The sequence below is a fragment of the Antrostomus carolinensis genome, unplaced genomic scaffold (assembly GCF_000700745.2).
Source record: "Antrostomus carolinensis isolate BGI_N321 unplaced genomic scaffold, ASM70074v2 scaffold39834, whole genome shotgun sequence".
Lineage (NCBI taxonomy): Eukaryota > Metazoa > Chordata > Aves > Caprimulgiformes > Caprimulgidae > Antrostomus > Antrostomus carolinensis.
This window is the reverse complement of record NW_010309449.1, coordinates 2,424-17,484: the sequence shown is the minus strand read 5'-3', so window position 1 is coordinate 17,484 and position 15,061 is coordinate 2,424. Positions and strand designations below refer to the sequence as shown.

General features: G+C 52.4%; 1 protein-coding gene across 1 annotated transcript in view; it reads right to left on the bottom strand.

Moving 5' to 3' along the window:
* Positions 1 to 6,884: 6,884 nt before the first annotated feature.
* Positions 6,885 to 15,061, bottom strand: part of DHX38 (DEAH-box helicase 38) — an 8,576-nt gene continuing 399 nt past the window's right edge. Inside the window, exons 2-20 of the mRNA XM_029084521.1 lie at positions 14,523 to 14,684; positions 14,330 to 14,437; positions 12,973 to 13,085; positions 12,732 to 12,869; positions 12,293 to 12,479; positions 12,016 to 12,201; positions 11,421 to 11,561; positions 11,131 to 11,241; positions 10,939 to 11,055; positions 10,581 to 10,688; positions 10,354 to 10,466; positions 9,613 to 9,821; positions 9,380 to 9,534; positions 8,485 to 8,640; positions 8,266 to 8,409; positions 8,070 to 8,183; positions 7,577 to 7,672; positions 7,300 to 7,421; positions 6,885 to 7,153 (exon numbers count right to left, since the gene is read on the bottom strand). Of these exons, the coding sequence (XP_028940354.1) occupies positions 7,069 to 7,153; positions 7,300 to 7,421; positions 7,577 to 7,672; positions 8,070 to 8,183; positions 8,266 to 8,409; positions 8,485 to 8,640; positions 9,380 to 9,534; positions 9,613 to 9,821; positions 10,354 to 10,466; positions 10,581 to 10,688; positions 10,939 to 11,055; positions 11,131 to 11,241; positions 11,421 to 11,561; positions 12,016 to 12,201; positions 12,293 to 12,479; positions 12,732 to 12,869; positions 12,973 to 13,085; positions 14,330 to 14,437; positions 14,523 to 14,657 (2,538 nt within the window). The 5' untranslated portion in view covers positions 14,658 to 14,684 and the 3' untranslated portion in view covers positions 6,885 to 7,068. The remainder of the gene's footprint in view (positions 7,154 to 7,299; positions 7,422 to 7,576; positions 7,673 to 8,069; positions 8,184 to 8,265; positions 8,410 to 8,484; positions 8,641 to 9,379; positions 9,535 to 9,612; positions 9,822 to 10,353; positions 10,467 to 10,580; positions 10,689 to 10,938; positions 11,056 to 11,130; positions 11,242 to 11,420; positions 11,562 to 12,015; positions 12,202 to 12,292; positions 12,480 to 12,731; positions 12,870 to 12,972; positions 13,086 to 14,329; positions 14,438 to 14,522; positions 14,685 to 15,061) is intronic.

The following is a 15,061-nucleotide window of genomic DNA, read 5'->3' as shown; positions in this document are numbered from 1 at the left end:
GAGTGTGCAAGACACAGGAAATTAGAGGCCAAAAAAGGGTGGGAGGCCAACAAGAAAGTTATTGGCTGAAAAGGGGTAGGAGGATGAGAAGGGATGGGAGACCAAAATGACGTGCGTGGCCTTTCATGTTGGTCTCCCATCCCTTTTTAGCTTCACTGCTTTTTTCAGTTTCTACCCTTTGTTGGACTCTACTCCCTTTTTGCCCTTCCACCCTTTTTTGGCCTCCTACCCTTTTTCAGCCTCTCACCCTTTTTTGCCCTTTTCTTTCTTGCTGACGTCCCTCACTCCTTTTCTACCTCTCACCCTTCTTCTGCCTCCCATCCCTTTTTGTCCTCTACTTTCTTATTGACCTCACACCACTTTTAGGCCTCTGCTTTCTCGAAGGCCTCCCATCCCTTTTTCAACCTTCCACCCTTTTTCAATCTCTCTCTTTTTTCTTTTTTTTTTCCCCACAGCTCCGCCCCTTTTTGGCCTCTACTTTCTGGTCAGCCTCCTGGCCCTGCCCAGCCTCCCACTTTCTTTTTGCTGACCCACCCTTCTTTAGCCTCTTCATTTTAACTTTTGGCCCTTTTTGGTCCTCCCACCTTTTGTCAGCTTCCACCTCTTTTTGGTCTCTAACTTCTTGCTAGCTTCCCAGCCTTTTTTCTGCCTCCCACCCCTTTTCAGCCTCTGACCCTTTTTCAGTTTCTTTTTTCTTGTCATCCTCTTACCCCATTTTAGCAATTGCCTGTTTGGTTCACCCACACTTCCTGCTTGGGCTACCAGGAATCGTTCCGCTGGGAGCCAGCACACTGCAGCACGATGCTACAGCGCTCCATGCAGCCAGATCTGCACGGTTGCTACATGTCACTTGTGTTGAGGTTGTCACTAAAATCAATCAGCAATCCTCAAGTGATACAGCTCTCCGCAGCTTTTCAAGGAGCTCTGCACTAACCCTTCCCCAAAGGAATTCCAGGGCACTTGTTTTTCTGGACTTTGCACTGTCACAGAGCTGGCATCAATGGATGGCCATGGAGACGTCTGTACTTCTCTTAGCTGTGGTTTCTCACATTCTTTCTGTCCCTTGAGGTGGAAGAGCTGCCTAGCTCTAGATGCAAGCTGGTTCTCTGTTATTTTCAGATCTGACAATAAACACATGCCCCATTAAATCCCGCTGGAGATATCCAGCTGTTCTCCAGTGGCCCCTTTTTCCTTCTCCCTTGTTTCCAGTCCTGCTTGGTCCGAGTGCTGAAACCACAAATAACCTAGGAAACCCTCCTGGATGAATCAGCTTCCCCGGGGACCACTGCTGTCACAGACCCGCAGCACAGCCATCCCCGTCGTGGCCCCTCAGCAGTGGTCCACCCAGCCTGGTCCCAGCAGCCCAGGCTGCATATGCTGGTGGAGGCTCTGGCTGCCCCGCTGTGCCCTGAGACAAAGCTTGTGTCCTTCTGCACTGTGCGTCTTGTCAAAAGCAGACAGGATTCAGAGGGGGCGGATATTATTCACATACACATTAAATACTCAAGTTTAACTTAACTGACATACAGTAGCTGCACAAAGGCAGCATTCCCTCGGTTTTATGGAGACTGTAAAGAAGGGGCCATCCAAGAAAGGCAGATCAATATGTGGGAGGAGACTTCTAAGCTAGGAAACAGTTTACATACTTGGCGAGTTCTCCTTTTAAAATACCACCCAAAACAATCAGGTGTATTATGGAGTTGGGCCTCAGGACATGAGCATCGGTAACGTCTGGACAACGTGAGGTAAGAAAGCAAAGAAAATAGGGATTTAAAGTCTGCCCTGCCCAGGGGACCTTCTTCTTTCTTATATGCAAAAGCATTACCATTGCTTTCTAAAAACTGGCCATTTAGGATGGCCACTAGGAAATAATATCTGGCCATGGAGGAGGCCAGCATCACTTGGCGAAGAGAAGCAAAACATCCGAGAGCGGCACACAGGGCCTCAGCCAGCAGAGCTGCCCGTCAGCTCCCCAGCAGCTGGGTCCAGGAGGGGGAAGAGGCAGCGTTTGCTCCAGGGCCACGTTGCCGGGTCACTCCAGATCCATTCCTGTTCTGCAGCTGATCACAGGCAGGATGCTTTGACCTGCATTTTTGTTTGCTGTCTACATGCCCATCTGCGAACCGTCCCCTCGTGTGCAGCACAGCTGGTTCTGCCGCAGTCACGGATGGACGTTTGGCTGCACAAATAGCCATCGGTGTGCCCAGCACACTACTGGTATGTGCAAACAGGACGCCTGCCGCTGCACAAGCTAATTATGCATTCACATAGTTACAAACAAGACTTTAACTTCTCTATGCTTCAGCTTCCTGTGCACAACAGGGATAAGAACACTTGCTCATTTTGCAGAAGGGCTCTGCTGTTCAGTTCATTAAGATAAAGTAGCTTGAGATCCTCTGATGGAAGGTGCTAGAGATGGACAAAGGAGTACTAATGGCACAAAGCTGACTAAGTCCCAAGCACTGGTCTCACCCAGTTGTACTGTATTTGCTAATCCAAGTGTGTAATCTGCGCCTGCATAGGCAGCACGTTGGTTCAGGCTGGGTAATACACAGCAACTTCAAAGCGCACTCACAATATGCACTTGGGCTTCCCGAAAGGGGCAGGCGGTGTCTGTGCACACAGCCACAAAGGACTAGCGGTGCACAGATGTGAATGGAGAGCTGGCTGGTAGTGGGAGCACAAGACGCGTGTATATCTAAACACAGACACGGTGCCACTCCTTGAAACAGAAAAATCTCTAAATCTCTCTCCTGCCTCCCCACCTCTGCCTTCTTCCGAATGAAGTCCCCGCTTTGTTTTCCTGATTTCCATTTTGTATCCTAAAATATTCACTCCGAGTTCCGCTTGACAGACATCCCTAATCTAATCTCCATGTCTTCTTTCTAATTTTCACAGTCAGGATAAAACAAATTGGCTGGCGTTAATTGCCTGCACAGCGGCCTGGAGCTTTGAGCTGTGATTTACGAGCTCAGAGCAGGCGCTCTGCAACACATTTTTCTTAATTTATTTTTAATGAGTCTCTCAATTAATTTTCTTGGAAACATCTTAATGATGTTGGAGGCGGATGTTAATGAGATTTGTACCAGCACCTCATTTTGCATACTTTAAAGTACTGAATGGCATCACAAGCAAGCTCCTAGTCCTACAACAGAAAAAAACCCTTAAGGCTGGAGAGAAACACCCTCTTCAGCTACTGCTGCTGCCTCAGCTTTGGCTTTGGGGCTGTATGGGCTGGTTGGTGACTGAAGGTTGGGAGGCTGAAGCCAGCCAAGCCCACAGGGATAGGACAACCTCAGCAGGGCAGAAGGGCCAAGGAGAAGCCCTGGGGCACAGCTGGCAGCTGGATGCCTCTTAACAGACAGGATCAAAGCCTGGACTTGGTGCCTGGGCACCCTGTTCTCCCTGCTGCCCCTGTGCCAGCATCCCCTGTGACATGTTCACCCTGTCCCCCACACCCCCCCAGTCAAACTCTTTGGGCAGGAGCACCCTAGGACACGGGGGCTGGGCTGCCTGGGGGCTGGTGGCTGTGGGGTGCTCTGGGGCATCTCTGCTGGCTCGCGGGATCCCCGGTAATTGCTGGCGTATGTGCTGGTGAGAGGCAGCAGCTGGATTGCCTTTGTTTTCTCTCAGCACGTCAGTCTTCATTACACCAGAGGGGAACAAAAAAAGATTCACTTTTGTCCTAGCCAGAACGTGGCAGCTGTTTAATTTCAATTAACGTGGCGCTGAAAAGAATAACATTATGGCAGTAATTACAGCGAGACAGCTCCCAGCCCAGCACTGCGTGGTTTCGGCTCACCCAGCCAAGGGTCCAGTTTGGCCCTCCAGTCCTCCCAGCACCAGACGAGCGCAGGCAGGCAGCTGTAGGTCAGGGCTGTGGGGCTGCCCCACAGTCTCACAAGGAGCTGGAGCAGGGTTGACCCCGACCAAGACAGGCGCTGCCTGTAGCCCCGCAGCAGCTAGCCCAGGGGCAGCAGGATGGGCAGCACATCAGCTGGAGGCAAGGACAGGTACAGCAGTGAGTCAGACGTGCCCAGGCACAGGTGGCCAATAGTCACCTCTAGAAACACTGGCGCAGTGCACAAGGCCACCGCAGCTCCCCGGCTTCAGGAGCAGGTGCCCAGGTCCACACAGCACCGCACAGCTCAGTACAGCTTGGCATGCAGGGCACAATGCGTCACAGCCTCACATATTTTATGTTCAGCCTGGAAAAGAGAAGGCTCCAGGGAGATCTTATAACAGCCTTCCAATACCTGAAGGGGACCTACAAGAAAGCTGGGGAAGGACTTTTCATAAGGGCACTTAATGACAAAACAAGGGGAAATGGGTTTAAACTGAAAGAGGGGAGGTTTAGATCAGATATTAGGAAGAAGTTCTTCACTGTGAGGGTGGCGAGACACTGGCCCAGGTTGCCCAGAGAAGCTGTGGCTGCTCCTCCCTGGAAGCGTTCAAGGTCAGGTTGGATGAGACTTTGAACAACCTGGTCTAGTGGAAGGTGTCCCTGCTGATGGCAGGGGGGTTGAAACTGGATGATCTTTAAGGTCCCTTCCAACCCAAACCATTCTATGATTATATGATATTGCACAGTGAAACATGGCATTGCACAGCACGGCACAGCTCAGCACGTGTGGCACGATGCAGCGCAGACAGCACATACAATAACCAGCTTGGCAGCAGGTGCAGCCTGGTGGCACAGCCAGGGCTGCTGCATCCAGTCACGAGGGAAAATGAGGTGGCAAAGGCCCAGATGAGCAGTGGCTGCAAAAAGGCCACAGTGCTGCGTGCTGCTGTGGGACGGCAGAGCGATGCCAAGCCATGCTGAGCTGTGCCGTGTGCTGGGCAGAGCTGCACTATGAAGAGCAGTGCGGGCTGCTCTGGGCTCAGTCCCAGCATGTGTGCTACATGCAGGGGGCTGCCAGAGAGGACAGCCAGCTTTAATTAAAGCAGCAGTAAGCCCGTGACAGAGCACCAAGGCAGAGGATGGCAGCTGTGGAAGCTCTGTGCTCTGGCTACCACTGCCTGAAAGACTGAAATCTGCAGGGAAATTTATTCCCTTGCACCAGCAGAAATTAGTGCTGAATTCAGTGGTGCTCTGCATGGTGGGGGTGAAGCGGCAGTGCTGGCAGGACTGCTGGTGCTGCGCCTGCTCCCACAGCCATGGCTGGCACTGCTAGTGGAGCACATCGTCATGGCAACCGAGGATTTCTACTATGGTGCATCTGCATTCACCTTCTGGGCCCAGCTTGGCCTTGGAAATTTCCAGATAAAATCCTCACCTGGGAAGCTGCGCTGAGCATCAGCGAGAGGGACAGCACCGGGGCCCTGTGGCACAGGCAGGCATGGCCAGCAGCATCACTGTGCAGCCCCATTCCTGGGGCTGGTCTCCTGGGCCCCAGGAACCAGTGTGAGGTCACTGCCCACCAAGACTGTAGACTGATTCCTCCTGCCAGCACGAGTCCACCCCCTGTGCACTGCCTGAGCGTTCTCCTCCGCCCTGGCTGGAGGTTTCCTGTAGGACTGCCCTTTGGCAAAGTTGCTTGCCCTCGCCCCAGCAGGTCGGCATTGCACATGTGCCTGCTGAGGTGGGTTTCTGTCAACTCCCCCAGCAGCAGCAGCCAGGCTGGCAGCCAGGCTCATCTCCCTCCTCAGAGCCTCTCCTCACCCATAGGTGCTGTGCTTACCCCAAGAAGCTGCTGGGGCTCGTGGCCTGCAGCCCTGCCAGGATGTGCCCCTGCGGTGTGGCCTGCCAGCTGTGCCCCATGTGTGCTGTGCAGAGCAGAGGGGCCACACTGCACAGGCACCCACCCCCCACAGCCACTGCAGTCACATTGCTGGGGTGGCCCTGGGCCCGAGGGCTTCACATTTACTATAGTGCAGAGACACAGAGGGTTGGGTTTGGGGTTTTTTTCCCCACTATTGATCTGGTGCTTTAAGAGGGAAAAATGTCTCCTTGGCTGTCTAAACACTATTGCTCTGTGCTGGGAAGCCGCATAGACAGGGAAAGGCATAGAGAAATTTCATTTCCAACAACTTGCTCCTGTTATGTTTACCCTTTTGGACAGGGAGAAACATGGAGCAATGGCCTCAGTCGAAGTGGTCAACAGCTCCTCTGAGAGCTCAGCGCAGGGGAGTGGCACAGAGAGGAGGGGGTGCAAGGGCAGTGCAAGGCTGGTTGGTTCCTCCAACTGCCTTCAGCCCCAGGCACACAGAGGCTGGGAAGATCAGTCACATGCTGGTTCACACAGATGACAACCCTGCGCACTTCCCACATCCTGGCACTCTCTGACAGCCGCAGGCCACACAAGCAGAGGGAGCTGGTGCTGCACAACATCAGCCAGTGTGCGAAGGAGCAGATGTGAGCAAGAAGCCTTACTGGAGTTCCTGCTGCCAGCAGGGCTGTATGGGACAGACGGACACTGCTGGACTACCCAACCTCCTGCAAGGCCAGCAGAGCAGGATTGTCTGCACCACTGCATCACCTCATCTCCCCTGCCTTTCCTCCAGGCATCATTAAGTGACACTGGGCAGGGTGCAGGAGGAAAAGATGTACCTCGCCCTCAGAAGATGTGAGCAGCACGGCCACTGTGAGCAGCTGAAGGTGAGCACAATTCCTGGCACAGCCTGGCCTGAAACAGGGCTGGGCCTATGGTCTGGTGTGTACAGGGACAGCTGGGCACCCACTCCCTGCCCAGGGCATGGGTGGTGGGAGAACTGCCTTGGCAGGAGCATAGGCCAAGGGGCCAGGGCCAGGTAATTCTGTGCCTTGTCCCATGCTCTACAGGCCAACAACTTGAGAGCACCAGCCAGCTGCCTCCACCCAGCACTCGCCTCCAGGACAAGAAGTAGCACAAAACAAATCCAGGATTAGACCAACAACCAACCAACCTTTAAACAAATAAAATTCTTTCTGTTCCGTAACAAAATCAGTGCCAAGCCCCAAAGCCTTCCCAGGCCACAAGCTGTAGAGAGCCTCACAGAGGAGAGTGGTCAGAGGAGCTGGGCACTCTCCTAAGACTCAGCTGCTCCTGGCAGTCTTTAAGCCTCAAAGCAACGGGCACTGCCTTCCTAGAGGCCAAAGCGGGCTGGGGTGCGTCGTGGTGTCAGGGGCTCCCCCTGCTCCTTCCGCCCAGGGGTGTAGATTTTAGTAGATCTGCCAGGAGAGGACAAGGGTCATGAGTGGGAGATACAACCTTTCCCTGCACCAGAACACCCGTGGGGAAGGTGGGATCCTCCATGCAGCTCACTACTCCTGCTCTTAAAGCAGGCAACCCACAGCCAGGCAGGGCCAGCACCCACCTTGCGCTGCCCAGTGGGTTACGGCGCTCCTGCTCCTCCCGACGGGCACGCAGCTGCTCCTCAGCCAAAGCCATCTCCTCCTCCATGGCAGACACTTCCTCCTTAGCACGGCGGCGGTTCTCCTGCAGCAAAGCAGCAGCAGGTCAGTGACTGGCAAAGGACTGGCCAGCAGGTGCCCTCCATGTCAAACACACACACACACACCCACATACACAGCACTACAACAGGCAGGCAGTGGCCCGGCTGTCTGCCAGCTTGGCCCGGACAGGAGACTCACCTGGCGTGACTTGCCAGCATGTTTGATACTGTAGAACATGGGGCCCAGCTCTGCCAGCCACTCTCCATCCACAGCAGTGACACACTGCATGTATTCCTGCAGCAACAGGACAGACCAGGGTAGTAAGGTGGTGCTCTCAGGGCCTGGGCACCATTTACAGAGCCCTGGCAGCTCCCTTCCTCCCCCACTTGCTGATGGCCTTTCTCAGGCTGGGACTATGCCCCTTCCAGACAGTTCCTCCTGCCCTCAGAATCTGCTATGGACTGGCCTGGGTAAGACCGCAAAGAGGTTCAAACAAGTCCCACCTATGCCAGGGAAAAATACTGGTAAAGGGACAAACAGGACTCTGCAGGTGACACAGACATGCCTTTGTTAGTATAGATGAGAAAGGTTAAGAATTGCCCTTCTGAGAAATCCTAGCATCACAGGAAAGCCCTCCCCCCTCTCTCAGAGCACTCCTCACCCTTCTTGCTAGCCCTCAGCTCAAGCTCACCTTGGTGGTCATGACCAACTCATGATACACAATGTAGTCTGGTGTGTAGCCCATGCCAAACAGAGAGCTCGTGGGGTGCAGGTGGCAGGGCATGCCTGTGCGGATGTTCACATACTCCCCAATGCCCTGCAGAGAGAAGTGTGGTTAGCCCTCCTGTTCCCAGGCAGGGCCTCTCAGCCCCAAGACTAGCACAGACACCACTCACCTTTAGCTTTGCAGCTTGATGGAAATAGGCAGCACAGATGCACTTCCTGACAACATCCCAGTCAGTACCACAGGATGCTAGGCTCATCCGCTGCTGCACCATGATGTCCTTGAGCTGGGCACGCACCTCCCGCACCTGCAAAGGTGAGTTGCATTCGGATCCCTCTCCTGCATAAGGCTCCCTCCCCCAGGCTCGTTGACACAGCCTCACCTTCCGCATGGCTTTGGCATGGATGAAGTGCTGGTTGCACCACAATGTAGAATAGTTGTTGTTCTTCCACTGCAGATAAACGTTCAGGTAAGTTAAGTGATCACTCTCTGGAACAGCAAATTTCTCCCGCACTTGGTCACTCTCCTCCTCTCGGCCCTGAAGGGCAAGCAAAGAACATTAGTTAGTCAAAGGGCAGTGCGGGAACTCAATCATGGACTCTGCCACACGATCAATATGATCAAGCAGGAAGGGAAACCATTTATTTGTTCCAATACAGTTATATTTATACCCCAAAACTAATGAAATCACCCACACCCGTTAACGTGTTCTTGGCCCTTCACTCGCAGCACGAGCAGTTCACATGCCCCTAATTGGCTGATGGACTTTGCCTGCATCCCTTCCTGTTTGCTTGCCAGGGTGCATCTTTTAGGCACATCCCAAGGTTCCTTTCTCAGGCCTTGTCCACACAGGTGCTTTTCCTCTCTCCAGACATGTATCCCTTCAGTTCCCACAGTTCTCTCAGGGTGTGCCAATACACGTTCCCACACCCCCCACAATTCTCCTCTTTTCTTTTTAGAGACAGAAAAACTTAAAGCTTAACTTATAACTTATCAGTACTTAACAAAAACACAAACCATAAACTTAATCCTTAACTTAAAACTTAACAAATTTAACAAAAATAAAGCTTAACTTATAACTTATCAGAATGTAACAAAAATACAACCCATAAACTTAAAGCTTAACTTATAACTATATGTTCTTAAACTGATAAAAAATTATTACACACACTTGGTTAGAATGGTTATAATACTTGATCAACTTCAGAATGTCCATTTGCTCTTAGAAACCCTACAGGGCAGGGAGGGCCCCAACCTGCTGAAAGAGCAAACAGTACCTTAGGCCGATAAAAGATGGCAGGCACAGACAACATGGAGACAATGAGCAAGATCTCAGAGCTGCAACCCATGTCACAGGAGACAATCAGCATTTTGGAGAGTGCAGGATCCAGTGGGAACTCCACCATGAGACGTCCTGTTGAGGTCAGACCACCTGCAGGAACAGCACAGGGATCAGCAGCTGGGCAGGTCCCAGCCCCATGGGCTGACAGTTTGCCCCAGCAGCCTGTACCTGTGTTATCCAGGGCCCCCAGAATCCACAGCTGGTACATGGAGTTCAGCATGTTGTCCTCAGGGGGTGGATCCATGAAGTGGAACTGCAGCAGGTCCTGCACACCCAGGGACTTGAGCAAAAGCACTACATTGGCAAGATTGGTGCGCTGGATCTCGGGCACCGTGGTTGTCAGCAGCTCATTCTTGTAGGCGCTCTGGGTGTAGAGCCTGGGGGACAGATGCCAAGAGCATGTTCCCCCTGTTCAGGCCACCGTGTTCCTTACTGACTCACCAGCCACTGCCCAGCCTAGCCAGGCATGGCACAGGGCAGTGACCCTGTGCTCAACCAGGCCAGCCAGCAGGACCCCGAGGAGGATCCCCTGTCCTGGCCAAAGTCTGGCCTCCCCAGCACATAAGGGCACCTGGGCTGCAGTACAGTGTACAGCCCTCTCGAGCACAGTCCTGCTCTGGGCACAGACCAGTCTCAAAGCGAAGCCTTGAGAAAGTTGCTTTTGGCTCAGCTGTTATTCTGAGAGCACCAAGGGCAGAACAGCCACAAGTGAAGGCGGGCAAGGAAAGAAACCAGAGCATATCCTTTCCTCTGCAGAGGCACTGGGTCCAAAAGAGAAGACCTCAACGCCTGCCTACTGCCCTCATCCCCCAAGAGATGCAAGATAACGAACAGCTCCGGTGAGAAAAAGAAGATATATAACCTGAAGCCAAGCTGCAGGCACAACAGGAACAGCACTGACATGCCTACCTGAAGCAGTGGCCTGGGCCTGTTCGGCCAGCTCGGCCTGCCCTCTGATTGGCATTGGCTTGACTGATGGGGTAGATCTGCAGTGCATCCATGCCTATACGGGGGTTGAAAACCTGCAGGGCACAAGAAGAACTGACTGAAGAGGAAGGCTGGATCACTACCACAGAACTCCCTCAACCCAACCCCAGAGATCACAGACATAAACACCACAGGACATCTTGGCTTACCTTCAACTTGCAGTAGCCAGAGTCAATCACAAACATGATGCCATCCACTGTCAGCGAAGTCTCCGCAATGTTGGTGGCAACAATGCATTTCCTGACCCCATCTGGAGCCTGCAAGCACACTGCATGTCAGTCAGATCCCTGGGCAAGGGCCTTTGCACCACTGAGGAAGAGTGCAGAGCAGCAGTACAGAACCCAGAAGGACACGGGTGACTCTTGAGTAGCTGAGGGGGGTACACACTTTCTCTCACCCGCCACATGCAAGACAAAAGGCATGTCTGCACCTCTCACTCATGCTCAGTAGCCTTCCCTGCACCAGTTTCCCCTGTCCCCGCTCCTATCACAGAGCGCACATCAGCACCTTCTGGAAGATCTTGGCCTGCAAGTCTGATGGTAGCTGAGAATAGATAGGCAGCACAGCAAGAGCAGGCGCCTTCTCCAGCTCCTCAAGGTGCTCCACAATTTGCTCCGAGGTCACCTAGACACAAAGAGGGGTGTAAACATAAAATTAAACCAACAAGAGGGTAGGACAGTGCCTGCACTTACAGCCTACCTCTATGTCTTCCTGGCCAGGCATGAAGACAAGGATGTCTCCGGGAGCACCGGACAAATGGACCTGCAGGGCTTGTTTCACTGCAGCCTCCACATAATCCTCTTGTGGGGTCTGAAAGGCACAGCCCAGGTTACAGACACCAATAATCTCACCTGCCTTGTCCTGCGTGGAAGGCTGCATCATAGCACAGCTACTCCTCTTCCATCTTCTCTCCACCACAGACTACAGTACATCCAAGTCACAACCCCCTTCTGTCACAACAGAACCTCCCTCTGCAACATTGAGCATACCTTGCTGAAAAGAATATCAACAGGGAAAGTGCGCCCAGGAATGTGGAAAATAGGAACGTTCCCAAAGAAGGAGGCAAACTTATCTGCATCCATGGTGGCCGAAGTGACAACAAGCTTCAGATCTGAGCGTCGGGCCACCACCTAGAGAGCAGATGAAAGGAACAGTAAGGAAGGGGCATTTGTGCATGGCTGCAGGGTGCTTCCATCTTTATTGAGACAACAGCATAGGACAGAGTTTCTGCTGGACTCTAGAGGCACTGGCCACTAATGCCAGGGAACAGAGATGCTACATGGTCTGTGCAGTTAAGAAGACCTGCTGACCGTGGTCCAGGAAGCCTTAAGTTAGCAAAGATCTCCATACCTGGAGTTCCTGACAGTTAGCCAGCAAGCCTCTGGTAGCACTTAGGCACAAGGGGAGATTTAACCCCCCAAAACCAAGGACCAGGACATTGGAGCAGTAAGTGCAGACAGAGATGCAGCAACTCTGCTTCCCTCTGCCAGATCTGGTAGAGAAGGACTGTCCCTGACAATGCTCTGCTTAAAGACCAGCTCAAGTGCCCTGTGCTGCTGTCCTCTAGTCCAGGCTCGCACACACCTCCCGAAGCAGGCCAAAGAGCACATCAGTATTGAGTGAGCGCTCATGTGCCTCATCCATGATGATAGCACTGTAGTTGTCCAGGTCAGCCTCTCGCAGTGACTCACGAAGAAGAATCCCATCTGTCATGTATTTGATCACTGTGTTCTCGGACGTGCAGTCCTCAAAGCGGATGGCATAGCCCACCTGGGGGGGGCAGAGATACCAGCATGTCTTCCAACAGCCCCATGCACTCACTGTCATCAGGCTGCACCCCTGCACCCACTGCTAGACTCACCTCCTCTCCCAGACGCACCCCCATCTCTTCGCTGACCCGCTTGGCAACCGACATGGCCGCCACTCGGCGGGGCTGGGTGCAGCCAATCATGCCATAGTCTGTGTAGCCATCCTCATGGAGGTACTGTGTCAACTGAGTCGTCTTCCCACTCCCCGTCTCCCCCACCACAATCACAATGCTGTTGTCTCTGAAGAAAGGGAAAAAGAATTTCTTCACACACCACAAAGAAGGGCTTTTGCATTCACAGCCCTGGCTGGCCACCCAAGTGTCATCCCGCTCAGACAGGAGAGCTGCCACCAACCACACAAACCAATGGGTTTTGTTTCCTGAGGGTCCACCTCCCAAATGTGCCATGTACTTAGGAGAACTTCACACCTGGGTTCCTGAGATACAGGCAAATAACATGGAGTTGCTCTATGACAGCTCTCTAGAGCCCTACCTGAGGATGGAGAGCAGCTCCTGCTGCACAGCAAAGATGGGCAGATATTGTCTCTGCTCCAGGATCGATTTCTTCTTGGCAAACTCACTGCTGGCTTCACTTTTTTCTTTCATGTGTTCAGCAAACTTCTGCTCAGTTCTAAGGAAACACCAGAAGTTTTGAAACTGCCTCTCCACACACTCTGTTATGCCTACAGCCTCCATCACCAGCTGAGCAGGAATAATTCAAAGCAAGCTCCTACTTGTAATCCACTTTGCCATCTTCTGTCACCATCTCATCCTTCTCCTCCTCTTTCTTGATCCCCATAATGTCTCCCAGTTTTGTGCCTGCCAGCTCCCAGTGTTTATGCTGAGCCTGGAAGGACAAAAGAGCACCATAACATTGCCACAGCAAGCACTGACAAATCTTTCTCCTCCAATCCTACCCATAAGACGAAAAAAGCTATTAGCCCACAATTCCCCAGTGCCACAACACGGAATGCACATCCCATTCCTACATCAAGTCTCCCTCCGCCACGGGAACTGGAGCAGAGCTTTTAGACAGTGGTCTGGATACAGAGACTTCAGGCACAGAATGACCAATTGCCTCCTAAGAAAATAGTTCCAGCTGCTGACCCTTCCATTAAATTTGAACTTAAACCTAACACAAATCTGAACCGGAGAGAATCTTCTTGCTCTTGACAGGTGCTCACAGACCTCTCGCCCACTTTCCTGTTTGCTCTCGCCTCCAGTATCAGTCTAGCTTGCACCTGTTCCACTCATACCACTCAAACTGAGCTCAAATACAGCTCAGTTTCAATTTACAAGGAACTCATCTGTGCTTTCCCCACAGCTATTACATGAGCTTTAGCAAAATTCCTAGAAAACACCCCCAAAAACTAATATGCTGCCTTACTGCATACTCCTCCTCACAAGTCTTCTGCTGAGACATGACAAAATATATCCTGCCACCATACTGACTGCTGACTGTCCCCAAGCTACCTTGCACTCTTCCACCTGCTCTCTTCTCCCATGATCTGAACGTCCTTTGGATCAGAGTCCTCTGCACCAGTGCACAGCAACTCATTATCCCAGGCAGTGCCTGAGGAAATCACATCATCAGAGCAGCTGCTCACGAGACAATGCAATGAGCTGGGCTGCCGGGGGCCTACAAGAAAGCTGGGGAGGGACTTTTTACAAGGGCAGGTAGCGATAGAACAAGGAGTGATGCCTTTAAACTGGAAGAGGGCAGGTTTAGATTAGACATTAGGAAGAAATTCTTTCCTGTGAGGGTGGTGACACACACTGGACCAGGTTGCCCAGAGAAGCTGTGGCTGCTCCTCCCTGGAAGTGTTGAAGGCCAGGTTGGATGAGGCTTTGAGCAACCTGGTCTAGTGGAAGGTGTCCCTGCTGATGGCAGGGGCATTGGAACTGGATGAGCTTTAAGGTCCCTCCCAATCCAAACCAGTCTGGGATTCTATGATTGCCCAAGTCATAAAAATATGAACTCCTTATCATCACTGCTGCCAAAACCTGTATTCTGGAAAGTCCAAGCAAAGGCTGTGAGGCACTACGTAACGCATGCACAGAGGGGTAGTAAGCCAAGAGGTCACAACATACCCTCTTACGCTCCTTTTGCTCCCTGTGCTTGCGCACCAATTGGCTGCCTTTCCGGGCTATGATGGCCAAATCTGAGGTGGCATCCTTCACAGGGATGACTGGTTCTGGCTAGAGGAAAGAGGTACTGCTTCAGTACAGAGAGCTCACACTTGTGGGGTTCCTTGCCACCAGCACCTTCAGCCACAGTCTCTACCTGCTTGGTGAAGACAATCCTTCCATCCAGGAAAGGGGGCACCAGGTTGTGCACCAACAGATGCACTTTAGCAGAGTTATCCTCCTCAAAATCTTCGTCCACTTCAATCCGATGAACCACACCACTGGTCAGCATGCGATTCGTTTCCCAGCGCTCATTATCCTGCAGAAAACAACATATCAGAAAATACACAGAAGCCCCACAGAAAGCCTGAGAGATCACACCAGAACACTGAGCCCAGGTCTGGGTCCCACACGGACAATAGGATGCTACTGATGGGTCCAGCCTAAGAAGCCTCAAAGTGAGCACCAGGGAAGAATCAGTAGCTGGAGGCAGCAGGGTATGGGAAACACAGACTGGCCACACAAAGCACACAGTTAACAGTCCTGTCTCCAAGGAAACGGAAGACAGACATTGTCCACAAGGCCTCTTCCATACTCAGAATACACAGGGAAGTGTGGACATAATCATGCTCATGTGCTGAGTACAGCAGCCCCCTACATCCACTGGGTCAACAGAAGATAGCCCTGGTAATGTCA